Below are 22,658 nucleotides of genomic sequence, written 5' to 3' on the forward strand. Positions count from 1 at the left end.
TTGTGGCTTACAGAACATTCTTTACTGTTGAGAAGACGTTATGAGATCCTTGAGCAAATGGTCCTTTAGAAATATCAGGTACTGTAGCAATGCAATGCAATCCATACTGTAGCAATGCGATCTATACCATCAGTGGGATAATATATTCTTCCCTGATTAGGATCTTGCTAGTGAATGTCTGCTGCTGAGACATGTATTACAGAAAATCTTATCAGAGAGCAAGGAAGTGAGAAAGCCTGCCACTCTGACACTACCTAAGTCTTAGCTACGGCAAACACCCCTTGTTCCTGAGTGAGTCATAGTTTGGGTTTTTACCCTTTGTGAGATTTCTCATTTTTGCTGAGAAATGTTCTCTGCACTTATCCAAACCTACAAGAAGTCATCAAGGAGGAATTAAAAAAAAAAAAAAAAATCTAAGTGCTATGAAGAAAAACAACTCAGTGTGTTTTGTTGAAGACAAGTACAAGGACCTGAACAACCTGCTTTGCACAGGGGATGGATGACATCACCTTCTGAGGTCTCTTCAAAACTAAATTATTCTATGATTCTAAACCAAACAAAATTGCTTAGTTTGGGCCAGTGTTTTCCACTTGAACAGCACCCATGCAAAATAAAATAAACAATTAATCATTCATTATCATGCCAGACAAAGACTGCACATGTTTCTCACACGTACCCTTCCCTCGCACTCTCCAGCGGTGACTGATGGTGATGTGGACTGGAAAGAGTAGAGTCGAGTGGATGATGTCTTGAAGGGATGTCATGAGGAGGCGGCAATATACCTGGTGAGGGACCGTTATGGTTAGCGCTGGAACCACTGTACATGCCTGTGAACACACATCATTTTGCAAAACACAATAAGCAAGGAAGCATACAAATAAGTCCTTGACAGTCCCCAACTCCTTCCCTATTCCTCCACCGAACACTGAGACACAACCACACAGCAGCCCACTTCTGTTGGGGGAGTCATACTGCCAGGGGGAGTCACCTACCCAGAGAACCAGTATCAGCAAACACTGCTGTGCTTGGAACAGCACTCAAAGCTGTATCAGTGTGTTCTGACACATGTACATCTCCCCTCCAACCCTCTCAGGTGGTCCATTTCTTCCGTGCTCTGACAGCAGACCTGTAAGCGCTCCCCCTAACAGCTGGCAGGCCTTGGCAGGACTCTCACCCTGCCTTTACCACACTTCTGAGGGAGAACCTGCAGTGCTCAGTTGTTTGCAGCACAATGGAGCTCATACTGACAGCAGAACAGTACATGATACCTTGCCGACATTACATCAGACATTGAACTTGGAGCACTGTACTTGCATAAGGGGGACCAGGACCTGGGTTTTTTCGTTGTTAATTTCAAACTTTTTAATTTGAATTTCAGTTAGTATGCTGCTGGACATCCCAGACAATTCAAAAATAGCAAATATTGTACAAATGAAACCCCAATAAATTAAATCCAAAGAGGAGTGAGGAGAAATTTTTAATAAGAGCATGAAAACAAAAGGTTTACTAGTACACAGAGGTACTGAAGGAGTGTGGATGTCCCATTTTTCTGGGGACTCTGGCCACTCTCCTCTACCGTGGCAGTCAGACACCAAGAGCCCACCACATCCTCAAGCACACACTTTGTTGAGGAAGATTTGCCCAGCACTCTAAGATGCTGGGATTAAGTTTTTTCTTACAGCCTTCCTTCTAAAGAGTAAGCCATGCACTAAAAGAGCCTGGGCTGTCTGGGGGTCAGGGCCTTGGCACTGACTTTTAGCATGAAGGCTGCACTGAGGGCAGGTCTCTGTAATGAGGGGAGACTGCAGAAGTGCTTGCTGCCTGGAGGTACAAACGCTGTTTGCAAATGCTACTCCATGGCAGGGGAAAAAAGGACTGGCTCCTAGATGCAATTCTTGGAAAAGTCTAGTCCTTCTGTTCTCAGTTTCTCTGTCTTTCTCCTCCTCTTCTTAAAGTCTGCCTATAAGACATCTCCCAGCGTCCTGGCCCACCAGGGCATGCCCCCCGGGGAATCTGAACACAGAGGAGGACTAGAGCAGCCACTCGACATTGTGTTCTGAAGGCTGTGGGGAGCAAATGAAGTTTGCCAGCTCCCACAGTGTCCAGCTATACAGCACAGAAGACCTCACGCTCCCTCCAAGACGTAGTTTCTTTGCCTCCTCTGCTCCTGTAGCATTCATCTTTCCTCTCCCACTCACTGTGTGCAGAGCTACACAGTCAGGAAGACAGAACTGTGTCAGCTATGTTTGGCCATGTCCCGTGTCACTGACAGGGTTCTGGATGGCACTGCTCCCAGACCCTCCCAGTGACATGGAACAAGCAGAAAGCAACATGAAAATCTGGAGCTGTGGGGAATGTGTGACAGCCCTCTGGGCAGATAAGCAACGGCTGAATGTCAGCATCTGTTTCTGTGTGACTGAACAGCAGAACCACTAAGGCAAGATTCCAGCCACCTTTGTCAGGGACTTCAGATGAGTCAAAAACCTCTCATGAACAATGACTCCTCAGCTGTTGACAGATCTAAAGCAACAAAAATGAACCACATCATCTCTGTCTCCTGCTAGACAGAACATTTGTCAACCAGCCAGTGAAACCAACTTGCTTTCTGCACGGAGAGCCAGACAGAAGGGGCTTTAAAGAAGTCAGATGTTCCCAGGTGATGCTAGGATTTATTTGTCAAAGCCTCTTCTGATAACAATAAGTCAGTAGCTAGAATGCTACATTGCAAAACCACTGTTTTTCTGCTGGTGGCTTCAGTCTATTTTATAATACAATGGTTTCACTTCCCCCAGATCCTTACTGTTTATACATTTATTATCAGGCTTGGAAGATGAGCCAAACACCAATTTGACCCTGACTGTGTAGTGTCATTTCACACTTCAGCTGTATCTCCTACAACATGCAGTTCAGGTATATCGGCAGCACAGCCCGGAGGAAACTGCTGAACATAAAAGGAGACGTTTATGCTCTTTAAGGCTAGCAGACTATTACTGGCCCCTGTCAGTAACTTGAACAAAAAGCTCAAAACCCCCCAAAAAGTAGTTTTAGCACTGTGGTGGCCAGTAAACACACTCAATGTTTTATCTCACAATCCCACCCCTGAACAGTTCATGAATATTTAATATGTCTCTCCTGGCCCCTTCCTTACTGTCTCAGCTACTGAGGATAGTTCAATTCTTTGCCTGAGGTGGATTAGAAAGACAGAGTAGCAGAGTGCCTCCAATCAGCATACCCCTGTAGAGAAGCAAGAAAATGTTAAAAAAAACACCCCACACATCCATATGTCCAGGAGCCAAGTCCTGTATGATCCCATGTATCAAACCCGCCCCATCAGAAAATGAAATGAAACCAGAATCCCTGTCACCTTGAGCTTCTGTCATAGCCAACCACTATGCAGAGGACTTTAATCATCTGTGGAACTACTAGGGTAGACACCCATTTCCCACTCCTGGGCTTGAGAAGTTGTCTAGCTGTGGACCTGCTCTCCTAGGTAAAGTAGGCCTTCTTCCATCTACCCTCAGTTTATCCATCTTTTGATTTACTGATCACACCTTCTGCAGAAAAGGTCCCTGCTTGGGGAACGCATGTGCTGAGGCTTGTAGGGTTTGCTCATCAGTGAGTTTTCCTTTTCCTGCATCTTTACTTACCACAACACCCTCGCTCACGCTCAGTTTGACATGCGGCATCTCTCGTCCTCACATCCCCCCACCCCGCTTCCACACCACAGCTTGTGCTGCCTCACCCCAGAAGCCACTGGCTCCCCATGCACTGACACCCCCTCTCCACGGCACTGCTAGATCGGCAGCCCACCGCAACGTCGGCTGAAGCATGTTGGGGTAAACCCAGCTGTCCCCATATCCTCTGCGACACTTAGACAAATGTGGCGCTACACGTGTGCTGCCTGCTGCCAAGCAGCATGTGTCACAGCTGAGCCCTGCCCGCCTCTCCCACAGTGGGAACACTAATTTTGGGTGCCACTCTCTGGTATCCAGCTGCCAGTATTCATGAAACTTGTCAGAGCGCAATTATCTTTGAGGCGTTTGTCAAATGTGGTTGAGCTCGGCTAATGGATTTAAGAAAATACTGTGGGGAAGGGGACTGCCACACATGTGGACAGAGAGGCGAGCAAAATGATTACGTAAGCCTTGCTTCCTAAGGAAGCACAACTAAACCCGGAGCCCTGACTTGTGCAGCATGCATCCCTCAGACACAGGGCTACTGAGGAGGGGTGGGGGGAGCTGCGAGGCTGCTCTGGCATCAGACACGGCGATGCGTGCTCCTGGGCCTGGTGGTGAGGCTCTGAGACTGCACAGCCGACCATTTGGATGAGGGCTGCATCTGCTCCTGAAGCTTCTGGATAGTGAGAAAGCCAAGACACGAGCCAACGTAGACAAAGAATCGACCCTATTGTTCACTTGCTTTGCTTGCATGGCGTGTCTGCCTATAATTAAGAGTACTTCGAGGGCCATGTGGCACAGACAATGGAAGATGGGATTTACTACAAGATTCCATGTGAGCCTGCAATGAGACATTAGTCATTTCTGTTGAGTCACTGAGGACCAAATTGGTACTTAAGTTTAAAGTTATTTATCTCACACAGTGCAAAACAGGGGCACTCCAACAGAACATAAACCTCCCTTCCCTCAGAGGGACAGACCTTTCTCTGGCCGTGGGCACTGTGCAGGGTGTGCTATACTAGGCACTATGAATGCTATCAGCTACCAGCCATTTATTCTGCTACCGGCATTCATTTTGACGTATTTTATTCCAGACTTAAGGGCACTCAGAGTTTGGAGCTGCTGTCACTGTGATTCCATGACTACCTAATGGTATGTTCATGGGTGTTAAGCCCAAAGATGGTGCTTTTAGAATGAAATATTGGCAGTGGCAGTTTATCAGGAAAGAGAGAGTGCGAACTGCCTCGTTCGGGGAAGCAGGAAGTATCTGCTGATATGAGGGTGTATGAAATCCTTCCCACTGCCAAGCCCTAATGGAAAGGAAGATCTTTTCGAAGGGAGAGAAATGCTGCCTTTGCTGCGTGGATCCCTTTGCCCAGGAAACTAGGTGCCTCTGTGGTAGAAGAACTCAAGGCGGGAAGAGCAGTTGCTAGTCCAGCCTCAGTATAATTTTCAATACTTCTAAAATTTCACTCGTTTTACAGTTTTTCTTCCCTTTTTTTTTTTTTTTCCAGCAGCAAGCTATAATATTCTGATTATTTGAAGCCACACAGAAGCCTTTATAGCTGTTATGAATGACTGCTCCTGCAAGTGCAACCACTTCAGGACTGTGCACCTTGAGCCTCTTCACGCATTGACCATCTTAGCTTGTAAATATATGTCATCAATCAATATTTTAAATGGCTTGGCCTTTAACCTTAACATCCGTTGCCAAAACAGTACTCTGAGCATCTGTGACTAGCAACTTTTTTCCCCCAGCTCTATGCTGAGACCAGAAAAACAATAATAAAATGTGCCCAGAGAAGATGCCCGAGTGGAATTACCTAAATGGAGACGCTTCCTTTGCAGGGAGAGTGATAGGAGCTCTTGGGCACAGCTAGAGTTGAATGTATGCAGCCATGAAGCATCTTAGTTATGAGGAGGGAAAAAGGAGGAAGATTTAAGCTAACGATGGGTTCCTCTGACTGCAAAACAGTCTTTTGCTCACTGTCTTACCCAGTCCTAAGCACAAACCTGCTTTGAAGTCAGACACAAGGAATGAGAGCTTTTTAAATATTTCATTTTTTTCGGTGATTGGCTTTCATCCCTGACATATTTAAAATGTGCTTTAACTCGGAGAAAGACAAAACTGAAACTCTCCAGGAATCCAGGCGATCCCTAAACCCCAGAGCTCTGCACATTAATAATGTGGTTTCTTCGGGGAAAAAAAAAGGGGGGGGGGAGGGGGGTGGGAAACCCAAACTCAAAAGCCAAAACCATGAACATTTTCATAATTTGACCTGGAATCAAGAGGACATCATATACTGTATTGATCCATGTATATCCTATATAGAGTGTTACAGATGCTTTCTCCAGAAATATTACCTCTGCTTATTTGAAAGAGCCTATGTGCAATGATTGCAGACTATAGGTGGCAGCAAGAATGTCCTTATGCTTTGATTCTGTAAGGATCAGCGCTCTAGCTTATGTGCCCTAAAACATGACAGAGGAACAGTTTTGCCTATGGAATTGTACTATGCACAGTATGAAGCAACTTCTTTTTCACTGTAAAACAGTTGTTCAAATCTTGATTTATTTTCCCTGGCACTTTTTCATACTGTGCATGTGATGGGGTCTCATTGGTTGACCTGATGGAAGTATCAGGGATGATTTACTAGTTTTTTTACAACATCCTGGTGATGGATTGATATAATCAGCAAAGAAATCATATCAGAGAAAGCCAGTATTATTGATAGATAAAATCCTTAATTTCACAAGAGGTTCTCAGAAGTGACACAGAGAGGTTAGGGCTGGTCTGTTTATCTGTAAGTTAATAACTCTTTTCCTGTTTTATTGTTTTCACTTGAAATCTGAGGCTGTTTCTGAGGTTCTTAAGTGCAGACTGTTCCGAGGGAAATGTCACTGTCTTTCCTGTCCTGCCTGGAAGCAAGACGCCAAGCCATGCTTCAGCTACACTGGACTGCCAAGGGTGGAGAGCTGAGGCCACGGACTGCTCTCACAGATCTTAAAGAGTGCAGAGGACAAAGACAAGAGGATGGAAATAATGCCCTCAAGTCCCTCCAGCTTTCTGCCACTTTTTGAGGAGCTAGGTATAAACCGTGAGTGCAGACTCCCAGGGGAACAATGTTAGAATGATGGGTTATTTCCCCTTCTACTCCGTTCTGTTAACAAGTCATATTCTGACATTTTAGCATAAATTGAACTAGAAAGGAGAATAGGACATGTCAACCAGGATGCATTTTTTACTTTTTAAGGTTTGGAGTGAGAAAAAAACCAGCAGATTCTTGCCTAAGTAATTTTTAGTAATTTATTACTTTGCTTTTACAAAGCAAAATGTATTAATAAAGTGCATCAGCTCTTCCCTGGGTGCAGGGGAATTATCACCAGGCATTTTTGTTTTCTAATCCTCATTTACAATTGGATTTCTCTAAGCCTCAACAGAAACAAGCTAGGGTTTGTCTGGAAAGCTTGTACTCAGTTACTAAATCGATTTTAAACATATTTAGTAATACCAAGTCAAGCCTCTCCTCCACAGTGGAACTGAAAGAAGATAAAGTGCATCTTAAAACAAGATAGATTAATTTTGCTTTAAGTTAAATAATTTTAGGAATAATTTTGGATTTTAATAGCACTGAACTTTTTATAATATTGACCAAGTTTGAGAGTAAAGTCTTCAAAAATGGCATCCCTCCCTTTTTGTGTCTCATCTTGGCTCTGTTCTGCAATCTAAACACCTCCTCCTATGAGGAAAGGCTGAGAGAGTTCAGCCTGGAGAAGAGAAGACTCTGGCGAGACCTTATTGCAGCCTTTGAGTACATGAAGGGGGTTTATAAGAAAGATGGGGTCAAAGCTTTTATCGGGGCCTGTAGCGATAGGACAAGGGGTCATGGTTTTAAACTAAAAAAGGGCAGATTCAGACTAGATATAAGGAAGAAAATTTTTTACCATGAGGGTGGTGAAACACTGGCACGGGTTGCCCAGAGAGGTGGTAGATGCCCCAGCCCTGCAAACATTTGAGGTCAGGGGATGGGGCTCTGAGCAACCTGATTGAGTTGAAGATGTCCCTGCTCACTGCGGGGGGCTGGACTAGATGGCCTTTAAGGGTCCCTTCCAACCCAAACTGTTCTATGATTCAGACTGTCCTCCACCCTCAGGCACAGCATGTGGTATACCAGACTCCACATTCCTGCCCTAAAATTAGGAACAGTCTATCCAAAACTGGGTTTACTATGCATTATTATTTAAAGAACTACAGAATGAAAAAGTGATTTGTATCTGTAACATCTTTTTTCTGGAGATTCTCTCCAGACCATACAAAGTGCTAGATATAACATGTTGCCATATATCCATCCCATTTCTAATATGTAACTGCCATTAAAAAATTAGTAAGGTATTAGGATAGGTCTGTAACATAACAGACAAGGACACAAGGAAACACGACAATGACAGCTTATAAATCAAGTGAATGGTGTAATCTGGATTTTTTTGCATGGTATTGGTTACCCCATCCCAAAATGGGTATTACAGAGTTAGAGGACTCTCAAAGGCAGCAACATGAATGGTTTTCCAAAGAAGGTTCCACCGAAGCAGACCAGCTTAGAGTCCATGTGCATATTCTTTTCATTGAACATCATCTGAAAGTTGCACATGCAAAATTAACCAGGGGAAGTATTATTTTCACAGAAGTGTGGGCTTTGCAACTCACTGATACATGATGTTGCTCAAGCCAAAAATAAAATAAATATGAAAATTAGAAAAAGGGCTAAATAGTTACATGGACAGACAGAATCCAGAGTGAAAACACCTAAGTGAAAGGTTCCCCACTCTAATCTCTAGAATCAGTGAGGGGATATGGGTGCCTTCACAGCGTGAAGCAGATTGCAGTTAAACTGATGACCTTCCAGAGTTCCTCTTTCTCTCTGCTGGCTAAGCAAGAACCTGAGGTTGTTACACCCCTGATTCAGGATCCTCTACTGAGGTTCAAAAATTGTGAATCTAGATCTCATTTTCAGCAGAAGGGAACGGAAGCATTTTTTCTCTTCCTATAAAACGCATAGAACAGTCTAACATCCTTGAAAGGGGCCAGCTTTTGTTGAAACCACAAGAAAGAAAGAAAAGACAGACAAGAAGGAATGAAAGGAAGATGAAATACTAGCAAAGATAATTAAAACACTATGTTTGACATTTGAAATTCAAGCTTTTGCTCCATTCATACATCACCATATTATTTGTTATAATCACACAGTGCATGATAATACACGGCCTCATCAACTTCTTTGCAGCTCCCAAAGAGCTGGAAAACCTTACTGCTGCGTGCTTTTGTCTTTGCTAGAGAACTCATTTGGCTTTAGCAAAGCTCATGCACCTGCATTCTGCCGAAGCCAAGGCAAACTTTTAAAAAAGAGAACAAATGGATAAAGGCAGACTTTCAGCAAGGCTGCTACCTCCTTCATGTGACATTAATAGGAGCTCTTGGGCTGACTAACTCTGAAAAAAAAATGTCAGGCCGTAGCAAACAACTCACAAAATTACTTCATTTTATTGGTTTTGGTGGGTTTTTTTCATCTTCCATAGTAGCAAATTAGACCCATAACTTTTTCTGTTTTAAATCCTGTATTATATGACATATGACACCATACTTATTAGAAGTATTCTTACCTGTAATTAAATCATGGTGGCCTACAGATCTACCACATTTCCCATCCAAAATGTGTTGTGAAGATGTGTGGAGTTGTTGTATAGCTAAGCATTCGCTTAGGACATCTTGTTCAATATCGGTACATGAATTTAGCTACAAGAAGAGGACAAAACAAACATGTTTATTTCAAAGCAAATCCAATAACTTCTAATTAAATTCATCTGTCTCTTTGCTTAGAGATTATGCATAGAAGGAAGGAATAAAATGTCATTCTTAGGAACTTGGTGTAATTGAGGATGTATCTATTATTTGGTATTTTTAATTAGAGATTTTTTTGGTTTTCTTAAGTGCACAAGTGTGCTAATCTTAAATCAACAATAATTTGCTTCAGAAAATAATGTACCCTGTGTTTCTTCAAACCTTCCTGAGTAATGTAACTGCATATTTTCAGGCTTTCTGTAGTTTCTTGGGTTCTGTGGCAAAAGGATTGCATCACCTTGTAACTGTGACACTTGGAAAGACATTCGATAGGGAAAAGCGTTTGTGCTTATCAGATTAGAACTGGTGGAATAATGCGCTGTCAGTAACGTGTAAGAGGTATCACTGATATGTCAGCTGTTCTCCATGTAAATTAAAGCTCTGGCAGAAGTGTCTGAAGCAAACTCTTGCAAACCACAATGTCGATCATATTAAAAACAGCAGGAGAGGAGAATTAAGAAAGAAAAGCATTTCTAATTCTCTTTCAAACATGCTGATGTTGCCAAGCTTTTGTCATAATATAGTGCTCACATTACACAAACAGCCATCATATTCTATAGCCATTAATAAATAGTTATTGTCTTTACGTTTACAGTTTTGCATACCAATCTCCCCTGGGTTTGGTTATGCTAAATAAAAGGTCCAGGCAAACCTATTTAGAATTCTGCTATACAGCCATTTGTTGGTTCAAGATAAACATCTAACATTTGGACCACAAAGTGCATCTGCAGCCAATTAAACTTAAACTACTACTAAATTAACAGCTAACTTTCTCCTATTTTGTTCTTGTAAAGCCTTTCAGAACAACCCAAATATTATCACCGCAGTCATCTTCTAAGCTATGAACTAAATATTCAAGATTCTTTTGATGTAAGCCTAAGTTCAGGCATTTTATTTTATATCAGAGGTGGCAGATTTTGGTAGCATCTCTCAACCAAGACATGTGGGCAGAGCAGCCTGTCAATTTTTCTTTCTTGGCTAAGTAATTTCCACTCAGAACTCCTGGGAAGCTGATACCAACAGACAAGTTGCATCTTCTGAGTTAAACCAAAAATGACCAAGTGAGCATAAAGTCTTTTCCCTTTTTTCCTAAACCTGAAATCCAAAGTAGATTGTCACCATTTCAATAACACCAAGATTTATTTAGTTGTGAAAGGTTTTTTTTTCCCCCATAATACATTTAAGTGAAATAATTGGGGGTGGTGGTGGTGTGTGTGTGTGTATTATTCTTTATGAGTCAGATTTGCTTTGGTCCCTTTTAAGAGAGCCTCATCTAAATGCACTTTAAATCTGCTGTTTTTTCAGATGCCTTTTAAGTTCAAGGAAAAAAGACACAGGATCAAGTATTCATGATGTTATCATGGATAAGTGAGACAGGAAATCTGAAGATGATTTCAAACCACTGGACGAGTGCAGATTTAGACTGGTCTACCAAATAAGGTGTGGGAGGCCAGGAACTAACATTATTTTAAGATAGACTTGATAAGTCTATGGGAGAGTATATATATGCATGGAGGGAAATTCCTCAAGCCAGGAGATTAAGAGATATGAAACCCCAGCTATTTGACGTCTTGGTACACCCAAGCAGCTTAAGTTTGCAATTGGTGTGTACTGCATTTGTTCTATATTGATTCTGTGCTTAAGGCCTCCCGCTGCTTATGCAAAGGAAGAACTTTGTGCCCCTTAAGACAAAGTTTGGATTTAGGGGGTTTTTTCCCACCTTTCTTCATAGAACTGGAAATAGGCCTCAGCAGGTGACGGTATAACAGTGGGGACTGTTCCTTTGTCCAGATGTAAAGGATGTTAACACATTAATGCATTCAGCGCAGTATACAAGCTGAACAAATGATACCCATGTTCAGCATTAGGAAATAATTCCCTCTTTCTTCCCCCAAGAAGTACATCAGCAACCACAGGAAGCAAAGATGGGGAGCTTCTCTCCTTTGGCATAGGGAGCATGGCCACTTTCCACAATCAGCTGAGAAGTTCCCGTAACAAAATCTTCCTGTCACAAAGAACTTGCTATTGCAAAATAACTTGGTGCCACAGTCAATCTTTTTTCTGTGGCCAATTACTGCTATGGCTTTCTGATTCTTACTCTCATGAAGATCTAAAGGTTGCTCTAGGGAAGCGTTGGGAATTTTGTGACCTGTGCTGTGGGAGGTGTGTGCACAGCACACCCTGTGGAACGTTCTAAAATAGAGAGCTGCAGTGAAACCACATGGCCAGATAATACAAAATTGGGCTTGAAAACTAGGCAGTCCTTTCCAGCTCTACCAAGCTAAAGAGAAGTTCTGACTGGACCCAATATATGGAGAAGCAGCAGACTGGACGGGTGCGGGCATTGGATGAGTGCTAGGCATGAATATTACTCCACGGCACAAAGCTCAGCATGTAATGGGTGTTTCTTGACTATTTGAAATAACGTGCACAATTCTGAACACTGATATTGTAGGAACTGTTACTCAGACTGCATGCACCTGACACAGAGGAAGGTTACAGGAAGAAGTGGGGGACAGACAGCTGTCCTAGGAAAGTGGACTATAAGTTCAGACTGATGAATCTAGCCAAGTGAAAATTGTAGAAGAGGGGCAGCAGGAGGGAAGGAGTGTAAGACAGAGGGTATGGCTGGACAAATCAGTATGAACTTATCACAGTTGTATTCCAGCAGGATATTTAGGCCTTTTTGACATCCTTCTTACTCCTCCATGGCTCATGCCAAGTTCTGCAACTAAGATCACCTGTGTTCTCTTATTGTTTCTTCTCTCCACATGTTCCTCTCTTTGCTCTCTGGTACTTTGGTTCCAACCTTTGACATTTTTTCAAACTAGCTGCTCCCTAGCTCTATCTTGCCAGGCTGTCATTTCTGCTCTGTCCTCCATCCTTTAAACATGCTTTGCTGTCTCATCTGTGATGCTCTTGGTAGTGGCGAGGCAGCTGGGGGAAGACATCATTGCTGCTTATTGAACTAACTGTAAGTGTGCACTAAGGCTTGCATTCCTTTCCACTCCTGGGCTTGAAGTATGCTCATGGTCTGTTCTGTCACAGACCAGCTCTGTGGGGTCCCAATCATCTATTTACAAACTGTGTGTACAAATGTGTAATAAATAAGTGTCTGATCCTGGGCTGGTGTCCGTGAGCATCCCCATTTAATAATAAGTTCAGGATTTTGCCCACAGAAACCAAAATACTTATTTGAATCTAATACTAGTGAAAACATAACTACCAGTCTGGGTTTGGAATGATTTATAAATGCATTTTAAATACAGATGTGGTGGGAAAAGTGTGTGTGGGGTTCATTCTCAACTATTACAAGTGCTCCTTTCCTGACATTTCCATAGTATCTTGGTTTAGTTCCATTTGTGTTTTAGATGATCTGCCAACATGTACTTACTAGCTGATTGCAGAGACTCAATGCATGGCCAGTTTATGTGAATGACAGCAGAATTTGGGCTTGCGTATGAAAGATGAACAGGGAAGAAATGCTTGGAGAGAAAGTGGGGGGCAAACCAAAACCAGGGTGGTAGCCTTGAAAGTGCTAAGTGTAAGATGGACTGGTTAACAATAGTGATTAAAAAACAACAGGAAAATTAGCTCAACTTGTTTTCTTCTAGTGATATTGTAGAATAACTCTGATTTGAAAATATATAAACTAAAGGTAAATTCAAAATAACTGTATCAAGGAGATCTGGACATGACTAGTGGGTCTTACCTTCTTACGCACCTGTTGTTCTTTGGCTGAATGAGCTTTCACATGTTTGCGCAGAGAGCTGGGGTCAGTGTAGCGTTTGGAGCAGCCAGGAATCTGACAGGCATAGGGTTTCTGTAAATGTGAGGAAAGGGAAAAGATTTCATATTCCTCTGCATCCCTACGATCAGCACACAGAGCGCCGAAGGATGGCCGTTTCTGTGAAACGCAATGTTAAGCCTGTGCTGTTTGCTCTGTTTGCTGTTTCCACATTTGCTCTGTCTCCTCTGTGTACGCAACCAGACCTGATGCAAACAGAAGAACCACATTGATAGCTCTGGTTTTGCGCTCCGTGCAAGCACCGAGAGCACTTGACACATCTATACTCCGGCATGCTGGATATAGATTACTGGGCTGAGTTAAATGCTAGAGATGTAACTGGATGGGGTTTGAGAGCATTACTTTTTTTTCTAGATTTTACAGTAGACAAAATGATCATGAGATCACCCAGTATAGTTAAAAATATAGTAGCTCTGGTTTTGAGTTCTGATTTACAAAGTTTTTACAACAGCTCCATATGCAGCAGAGCAAAACCTGTGGCATAGCACACATTTGGTTTCCTTCATACCTCACTCCTCTTTTGAATAACAGCAGCAACGTCTTTCTTTTTATAACTCCTAACCAAACAACCTGCATCAAACATTAACATCTGAGCAAATCAATACAGAAAGAAAAATCCACTATTGTTGATTTTGTCGGGAAGACTTTCCAGCTGATTCTGGCATGTGGCAGAGCTTGCCACTTTTATGTAGCACAGTTTGAGCACTATCTCCTGGGAAAACCATCTGATTCTAGGCAGGCAGTTCCAGTGCTCTCTTCTCATAGGAAAATAAAATTAAAAATAAAAAAAGGATGCTCCAGTTTAACCGCTGATTCTGGAGTCCCAATGACTGAAAGCCTCATCAAGTTCTTCTCTTAGTTATGCCTAACTCCCAACAAATGAAACACTACCCCTGTGTTACAGTACAACCACCAAATGAATGTGCAATTACCAACTGCAGCGAAGGGGCTCTGGTGCTTGTTATTAAGTAGCCGTCGACTTCAGTGATAGCGAAATAGCGCTGCCTGTCAAAGCTCACAAAGTTTTAAAGTCAAGTGGAACATTATTTTTTTCTGTTTTCTTGCCTCATCTGTCAACATTACCTTAGCCTTCTCACTTGGACTAGCAAGTCCTTTTGGAGTCTTACCAAAGTAGAAAACTGGTTTGTTGTGACCTCAGTGCCACATTCTTTAATCCCCAACTTGGTTTCAGAAAGACTATGCACAAAAGGGAAAAAAACCCACCAGTTTTGGGGGAAGTGACTGAGAGGTCCTTTAAACAAGTTGCTGTGCTCCTGGAGGAGTGATGACATGCCCTTTTTACCACAGGGACAGACACGTTCCCTTTGTTCTGCGTCTACCCAGGAGAAGGATCTACTTCCAGATGATTTAGTAGAGATTCGATCAAACTAGCATACACTAGTAAGTCTCTGAAATGATTTGCAGATTCTCCTTTTGGAGAAGATAAATGATGGAGTGACCTACATTGAGCAGCTTTAAAACCAATTCCAAATGCACTCAATAAGGAATAAGCAGTCTATATAAACCCCTTTTCTTTGTAAGTACCTCCAGAGGATAAGTATTGCTGCTCTGTCCAGCCAGCAGGAAATTTCTGAAGGAATAATAAAATCATTCACCAATCCATGACCTTACAGGCTAACACCGCACCTACCCAGAAAGTTACAGGGCAGAGCAGATTTATTGAGAGTGTCTGGAACACAGAGAACTGACACCTGAGGAAAAAGTATGGAAAACTTTAACAAATCCCTTAGCAGAAAAACTAGCAGAGTATTTTTCACATCCTTGATGTCATTCAAATTAGTGATAGAATCATTCAACTTGGTGACAGGGAAACTAGACGAAAATCTGACTGCCCTTGAAAAGGTTTGTGGCTGTTTGCTTTGACATTCCAGGCAGTTACTCTGTCCACTGAGCTAACACAACGTGCAGTCTGCACAGTAGCACCATCCTGCAGCTCTGTTCCTTTTCACATTCACGTAAGCACACCATACAGTAAGCTAAAGCACAGGACTTCAATTAAACCAGATAAGTGGAAGTTAGTTACTGTGTTGTAGGACTACAGAAACATTTTTAAAGAACCTGCAACAGAATAGCATGGAGGTTATTTTTAGACACTTAAGAAAGTTAGAAAATGAGTACTGTACCTTTTTCCTGATTTATGAGCATTTCAGACAATAAAGACAGAGATAAAGGGAAAGGAAAAGAAAATAGAAAGTTAAGAGATTTGTCTTCAATAATGCACAGATCAACACATATAAGAATTTCTACTTATTTGAGTAACCATTTGAATTCTCCTCCAAAACTATAAACGGGATGCCATTTGTGCCTTTCGCTAATACAAAATATATATCTATTAGAGTCAAGCAGTTAAATTTCAAAACTGTGCACCCAGTTTAGTATATCCACTTTCAAAAGAGACGCATTTTTTAACTAATTACAAATTCAAATATCTCAGGTTGACTCTCAAATAAATAAAACATTGTTATTGTAAGTGTGCTTTGGTTTGGAAAATGTGACTGACTCGCTTCTCTTACTTGTTTGTTTTTGCAAGGCATAATGTACATTAGACATTCCTTAATGCTGCACTGTCTGAAATGTGTAACTGCTTAAAAAGTAAATATCAATTAAACTCAAAAGTTCTGCCCCATAAACACTTGGCCAAACGTTAAACCATACATTCACTTCTTTGAAAAAGACAAAGGAACAAGTCTGCCTGCTATTCTTTTAGAAGCTTTATGCTGAGGACTTAACTGGTCTGCAAAGTTGTGTACTTACTTTCCTTCCCCATAATAGGGTGATTTAATTTTATTGGAGCCAAAGACACGCGACAGGCTCCCATCTTCTCTGCAAGGCAAGTGAGAAGACTTGTACAGTTAAGCCAGAATCTACCAACTGTACATAAAGAAAGAATTTGTTTCTTACAGTTAATTCTGATAGTGGGCACTTAACAAATTTCATATAGTTATGAAATAGAAGCATTTTACCTTTACAAAATTACACCCAAAACTGAGATGCATTTACCTTCCACTGAGACGTCTGAACTGCATTCAGAACAGACGCTATTGAAGCAACACAGGACCGGAAGCAGGACAATGACACACATTTAGTACAGCAGCAATGACTCAGCATTCACTCACACTGTACCTTATTCTACTACTGCCTCCTTTTACTGGAAGAAGAACAATGGGAGAGTTTGCTGAGTAACTTGCTCCTGAGCAACTTATTCCTCAGCATGAGTCAGACAGATGAATTGGCTTTTCTGTGATCAAGATTTTTTCATTTCTCAAAGCACATACAATTCAAAACAGAAGTACAGTTTCTTATAGCTGAGTTTTCCAAGGCTTTTTTTTATGAAAAGAAAAAGTCACCCTCCAGTTGCAGAACTGATTGTGTACAAGGACCATTGGAAAACTCAGTGCCCCTCTCAGTATGAAATCATGCTTACGGTATCCAGGTGTGTTCGCTGATGCTTTGCCCGGTCACTGGAGTTGCTGAAAGCTTTCTGGCAGCCAGGATGCTGACACAGGTATGGCTTCTCCCCAGTATGACTCCGGAGGTGAATCTTAAGGTTCTCAAGCCTAGAAAATGCCTTGTTGCAACCTTCAAACTGAAAAATGTCATAAAAAATTGTTGTAAAGTACTATTAAATAAACCATGTACAGCCACAATGAGAACAGTGTAAGATCCAAGTTGGACATGCAATAAATCAACCAACATTCAAACATCTGTTGAAATTTATGGATGAAACACAACATTTTGTGCTGTTCATTTAATCTGTCACTGAAGACATGGTGTGTAGCTCAATAATAATACAAGGGTTATAAATATCTCACATGTTCTGTCTGAAGTACTAAATGCTTAAAAGACATGGTGTCAGAACAGAAAATCTAAAGAACAAGTGTTCTGATGAGTTCTCTTAAGATGTTAATTGGCACAGGAACCACTGCGGGCAATAACAATTAGCTACTACAGACGGAGAGCAAGAGAAGCTATTTGTGGCGGGTTAGAACCTGGTTTCAGATGTCTGAAATACTATACACCGCAGCAGATGAGCACAGACTATTACAAGAAGACCTGATCCATTTGAAGATCAATCCAAAGGAACTCTGCTGTTATTCTGCACCCTTTTCTTTACTAGCCGTATCATTCAGATCTGTTCTCAGCATTTATACAGCCAGTAACCTGAGCAATTCTGATTTGTTAAGCACCCGTTTCATTAGGGAACTCAGTAATAAAATGCTGGATAGCATTCATAACACAAGTCACTGTTTCAAGTTAAATTGGAATAAATAAATAAATAAATGAAATTTCCAGCTACTAGGCCAAGGGAAAGGTGTTTCGTATTGCTCACTGATAAGTTTCAGTGTTACAGACAACAGGCGACTGCAGTGGAGGTACTGTCTCTAGGACGGGCTTAGGGAGCAAACTCAGGTGAGCACAAACACATGCCTGTGCAAATTCATGCACTAGCAAACCCCTAAAATGCACTCACTATACACTATACAAATACCTACATGCACACATACTCACAGTATGCATACGCTTTGCCCACTCTACATTGCAGCCTCATGGCACTGCAGGTCTTCTGGTGTCTCTATACAGATAAAAATCTGACTCCTTTATGATTCAAGACCTCAAAAATGTATTTGAGAAACACAACCCAATTCACCTTCATATCAACACTAACCACGACTCTGAAAGAAGGTAGTTGTATCTTCAAACCACTACTTCTGGAAGCCGGATTTTTTTGCATGATTCTTGTATGTAAGAAGTGAAATCCTGGCCCTCACAAAATTAGCGAATGCTCTGTCACCTCCTTCTGCTGAGTCAAGATTTTGTTCAGCAGCTTTCCATTCTCTAGCTGTGGTTTCTCAGATGGCATCACAGAAATTACCTCTTGCCAATCCCCGACACATTCTATTTGTTACACATATACCTCTTATATACATTGGTGTATGTGTAACAACCTTCTGACTCAGCTGTTGCATCCAGCGTTGCAGGCAGAGGGATGGGAAGGGAGAGCAGATGCAGATGGAGCCTAGAAAATGCTGTAAACCTGATCTGGTGCCTGACAAAGGCAATTAAAACTACTGATGGGAAAAGGTGCATCACATCCTGCTCAGACAAGTGTGTTTTAAGTACTTCAACGCAGTGAACAAAGTGATCTGGATTCTCCAGCTAGCACTTCATTCTGCAGGCTATGTTCCGTCTGCAGATGCAGATCAGCTCTGCGCACTACAAATTAAACACACCATCGCACTCCGACATACAGGCACTCACACAGGGGGTTTCCTGGCAGACTGCAAATTTCTGCCTTTCTCACTCACTCACACATGAAAAGATCACTATGGCTTTTACTGCCCTAAACATTTTACTGCCTGGGCAGATATTTGATCTGTCTGAATGGCATATTTGGGTCTATGTGTGCAGACAACTATCTGGTATGTATATATTTCCCTCTTTCCCCATCACAACTATTGTGATAGATCCACAGAGTGACCTGGAGACATGCAGTCTATGTCTTCAGAAGTTTGTTTGGCCATTTGTTTGACTCCCCTCTGAGCGCTTGAGCTGGTGCAGGGAGGCAGGGAAGTTTTGGAAGTGATCAAGCCACCAAGGCTTAAAAATAAGCAAACTTTCTTCTTGATCATCACTAAAAATCTGGCAAGAATTCAGAACGAAGCAATCTAAAATGTGCAAATATGCTGAAGTCCATGAAAAATAAAGCAGTTTGGCAAATCCCTACTTCTCATAAGACATTCCATAAAGCCAGTCTCTGGCAAATGGAGTGAATGTTCTGAGCTCCTAAAGATCACTTGTTTCTTCTCTGTTCCCCTGCTTGCTCTCCTCTCTTCTCCTCTCCCTACCTTTCTTTGGTCTCCTTTGATTAATGTTGTGTCCAAAATGTCACATCATCCCCTTCAAACTATTATCCTTCTCATTTTCAGTGCAACAGACCATCTCTCCTCAGTTTTAATTACCAATATATAACCACAAGGTAGGGTGAGAATCAGACCCAGAGTCTACAAAATTATTTTGCAGTTCAGCTCTGCAACTTCATTCACCTAAATCCCACATTAGCAGGAAGACCAAGCTTTTCCCTTCAGTTGTTCATGCTATCCCCTTCATGGCTCCCATTCCTTCCCGCCTACCTGAGCAGACTCTCTCCTGACTCTGTCACGAGCCCTTTTTACATGCTCCACTCCCCTCTGTAAAGGAGTTTCTGGTTCTCACATAGAGGCATCAAAAAACCCAGCCCAGAAGGACATGATAAATATTCCTTGTTATTGGGTCTTCAGGACACTTTGTACCCTGCTGGCACCAGAATCACTACAGTGACACTCCACAAGATCCTTCTTGTCTCCATGTTGTCTCAGGTCTGAAGATCTGCTAGGTCACAGAAGTAATTTCTCAGCCATTCAGGCACGAATGGAGGATCACAGAGTTATAGAATCATAGAACAGTTTGGGTTGGAAGGGACCTTTAAGGCCATCTAATCCAACCCCCCGCAGTGAGCGGGGACATCTTCAACTAGATCAGGTTGCTCAGAGCCCCATCCCCTGACCTTGAATGTTTCCAAGGTTGGAACATCTACCACCTCTCTGGGCAACCTGTGCCAGTGTTTCACCACCCTCACAGTAAAAAATTTTCTCCTTATATCTAGTCTGAATCCGCCCTTTTTTAGTTTAAAACCATGACCCCTTGTCCTATCATTATAGACCCTGATAAAAGGTTTGACCCCATCGTTCTTATAAGCCCCCTTCATGTACTCAAAGGCTGCAATAAGGTCTCGCCAGAGTCTTCTTTTCTCCAGGCTGAACTCTCCCAGCCTTTCCTCACAGGAGAAGTACTGTGGCCCCCTGATTATTTTTGTGGCCTCCTCTGGGCCTGCTCCAACAGGTCAGTGTGTTTCCTGTGCCGAGTGCTCCAGACTGGATGCAGCGCTCCAGGTGGAGTCTGGCCAGAGCGGAGCAGAGGGGCAGAATCATCTCCCTCGCCCTGCTGGCCACGCTGCTTTTGATGCAGCCCGGGATACAATTGGCCTTCTGGGCTGCGAGCACACATTGCTCATCCAGCTTTTCATCCACCAGTACCCCCAAGCCCTTCTCGGCAGGGCTGCTCTCAGTCCCTTCATCTCCCAGCCTGTACTGATATTAGGGGTTGACCCTAACCAGGTGCAGGACCCTGGACTTGGCCTTCTTGATCATTATGAGGTTCACACGGGCCCACTTCTGGAGCTTGTCTAGGTCCCTGAGGCGTGTGTCAGCTGCACCACTCAGCTTGGTGTCGTCTATGAACTTGCTGAGGGTGCACTCGATCCCACTGTCTGTGCCACTGATGAAGATACTAAACAGTACTGGTCCCAGTACAGACCCCTGAGGGACACCAGTTGTCACCAGCCTCCAGCTGGACATTAAGCTATTGACCACTACCCTCTGGATACGAGCATCCAACCAGTTCCTCATCCACTGAATAGTCCACCCACCAAATCCGTATCTCTCCAGTTTAGGGAGAAGGATCTTGACCATCAGAATGTTCTTTCTAATGGATTACCAGTCTTCAGCTTCATATCTACAGCCTAATGCAAAGTAGGAAAGTATGCAGAATAATCCAAACTAATTAAAGGTCCAGCTCCATTCTCATTGATGTCAGTAGCAAAAATTCCAATGGCAAATGTCCTAAAACATCTAAACATAAGCTTAATTTAAAACACATGAAAGCACATATGTTTAAGAGTTGCTGGATCGAGACTTTAGGAAGAGAAGGAACAGGCCCTACCATAAATGCTCAGAGCTACAATGTAAGCACCAAGACTCAAACAGATACGGACTTATTATCTTTTTACTGTGGTCAACAGCCTTTTTTTGGTACTAACATATAATCCAAAGGTCTAATGCTTTCAGCAGTAAAGTTCCTCCAATACCACTGATGCCTGGACTTTAAAGGCTCTTCTTATTTATACTATTCCCTAATTTATATTATTTATATTATCGAGCTCTATTAAGTTAGATAACAGATAGTGGGACAGTTACAATGCTGTGATTAATTCAGTCTAAACATGTAAGGTGGAAGAATGCACTGGCAAAGAGAATGATACGGTGCCAAGGCTCCTATCTTCAAGGAGGCAGGGTTGGCTAAACAGGAAAAAAACCAATGGAAAAGTCAAGAACTTTGCTGGGAAGTGATGAGAAGGGGGGAAGGTGAGATATAAAGGTGAAGGTGAATAGCCCGAGAGGGAAGGAGGAAAGGAGGTGGTACAAAGCGCTGAGAAGCATGGGGTTGGGAGAATCCACCCAGAGCGGCAGAAAGGTCTTTACTTTGAATGACTCCAGGAAAACCTATTCCAACTCTGTTACTTCTTGCTGGATCTGCTGCCTGTGTCCCTTGCAGTTTTTCCCTACAAGTCCACATGAGGAAACAGCATTGCCTCCCTAAAGTGGAATTGTCTCCCTTGTACAGATTGTACAAGGACAAGATAACTTAAACTGGATTGCTGAGAGACTGTGTTAGGATGACTTTGCAAGGTAATGCTTGGGCTTCATGGCTACTCACCAACACTTTTAACCCTTCCACCTACACTTGCTACTTGGAGTGCATTTCTATTTATATATACACTAAATAAAAGTACTTGTGGAGAAACGGGGTGCCCATTCTCCTTTTCAAATAACCTCCAGAAAGACCCATCAATCCCACAAGTGTCTCAGCTTCAACTACAAAGAACAAATGTTCAATTTCAAAAGGGCTATAGGATGGTAAGAGCTATTTGATCAATTGAGAAGGCTACTTATAGTATCTCCCAGACATCTGGTCCCAATCTGTCACTGCTTAATCCTACAATCTTAAACATTTTGTTGACGTTTGATGCCTGGGATAACTCTAACAAACGCTGCATGATCCTCAAAGTCTGTAAATGTCAACAGAGCTCTTAAACAAGTTCATCATAAAAATAATAATTATATTACAATTATTTATTGTGAGATTGTTAATGTGTGCTTCAGACACTGCTATGCTACACAGATTTGAGCGCAGACACAAAACAATGCCACATGATTACAGTAAATAGCATGATGCAATTATTGGATTTTATAACTACTGCCGCTTTTAGAATAGGGCTTCTACCAGGAAAAACTATGTTGTGGAAATTTATGGGACTAAATTAGTTGACTACCATATGGAAATACACGTGTTATCTTTATTTTACACTAAAATCTCACCGGAGCGTAACTGCAGCAATACCATGCATTTGAAAGGCACATTTATGAAAACACTACATTAT

General features: G+C 42.2%; 1 protein-coding gene across 3 annotated transcripts in view; it reads right to left on the reverse strand.

Annotated features, from left to right (window-relative positions):
* Nucleotides 1–22,658, reverse strand: part of GLIS1 (GLIS family zinc finger 1) — a 211,177-nt gene that overhangs the window by 25,986 nt on the left and 162,533 nt on the right. The window contains exons 5-8 of one of the 3 annotated variants that reach the window (XM_055815769.1): nucleotides 16,827–16,988; nucleotides 13,286–13,396; nucleotides 9,336–9,468; nucleotides 677–827 (exon numbers count right to left, since the gene is read on the reverse strand). In XM_055815769.1, coding sequence (XP_055671744.1) covers nucleotides 677–827; nucleotides 9,336–9,468; nucleotides 13,286–13,396; nucleotides 16,827–16,988 — 557 coding nt within the window. The remainder of the gene's footprint in view (nucleotides 1–676; nucleotides 828–9,335; nucleotides 9,469–13,285; nucleotides 13,397–16,826; nucleotides 16,989–22,658) is intronic. The other 2 variants (XM_055815770.1, XM_055815771.1) reach the window with 2 other exon arrangements.

The sequence above is a fragment of the Falco peregrinus genome, chromosome 10 (assembly GCF_023634155.1).
Source record: "Falco peregrinus isolate bFalPer1 chromosome 10, bFalPer1.pri, whole genome shotgun sequence".
Classification (NCBI taxonomy): Eukaryota; Metazoa; Chordata; class Aves; order Falconiformes; family Falconidae; genus Falco; species Falco peregrinus.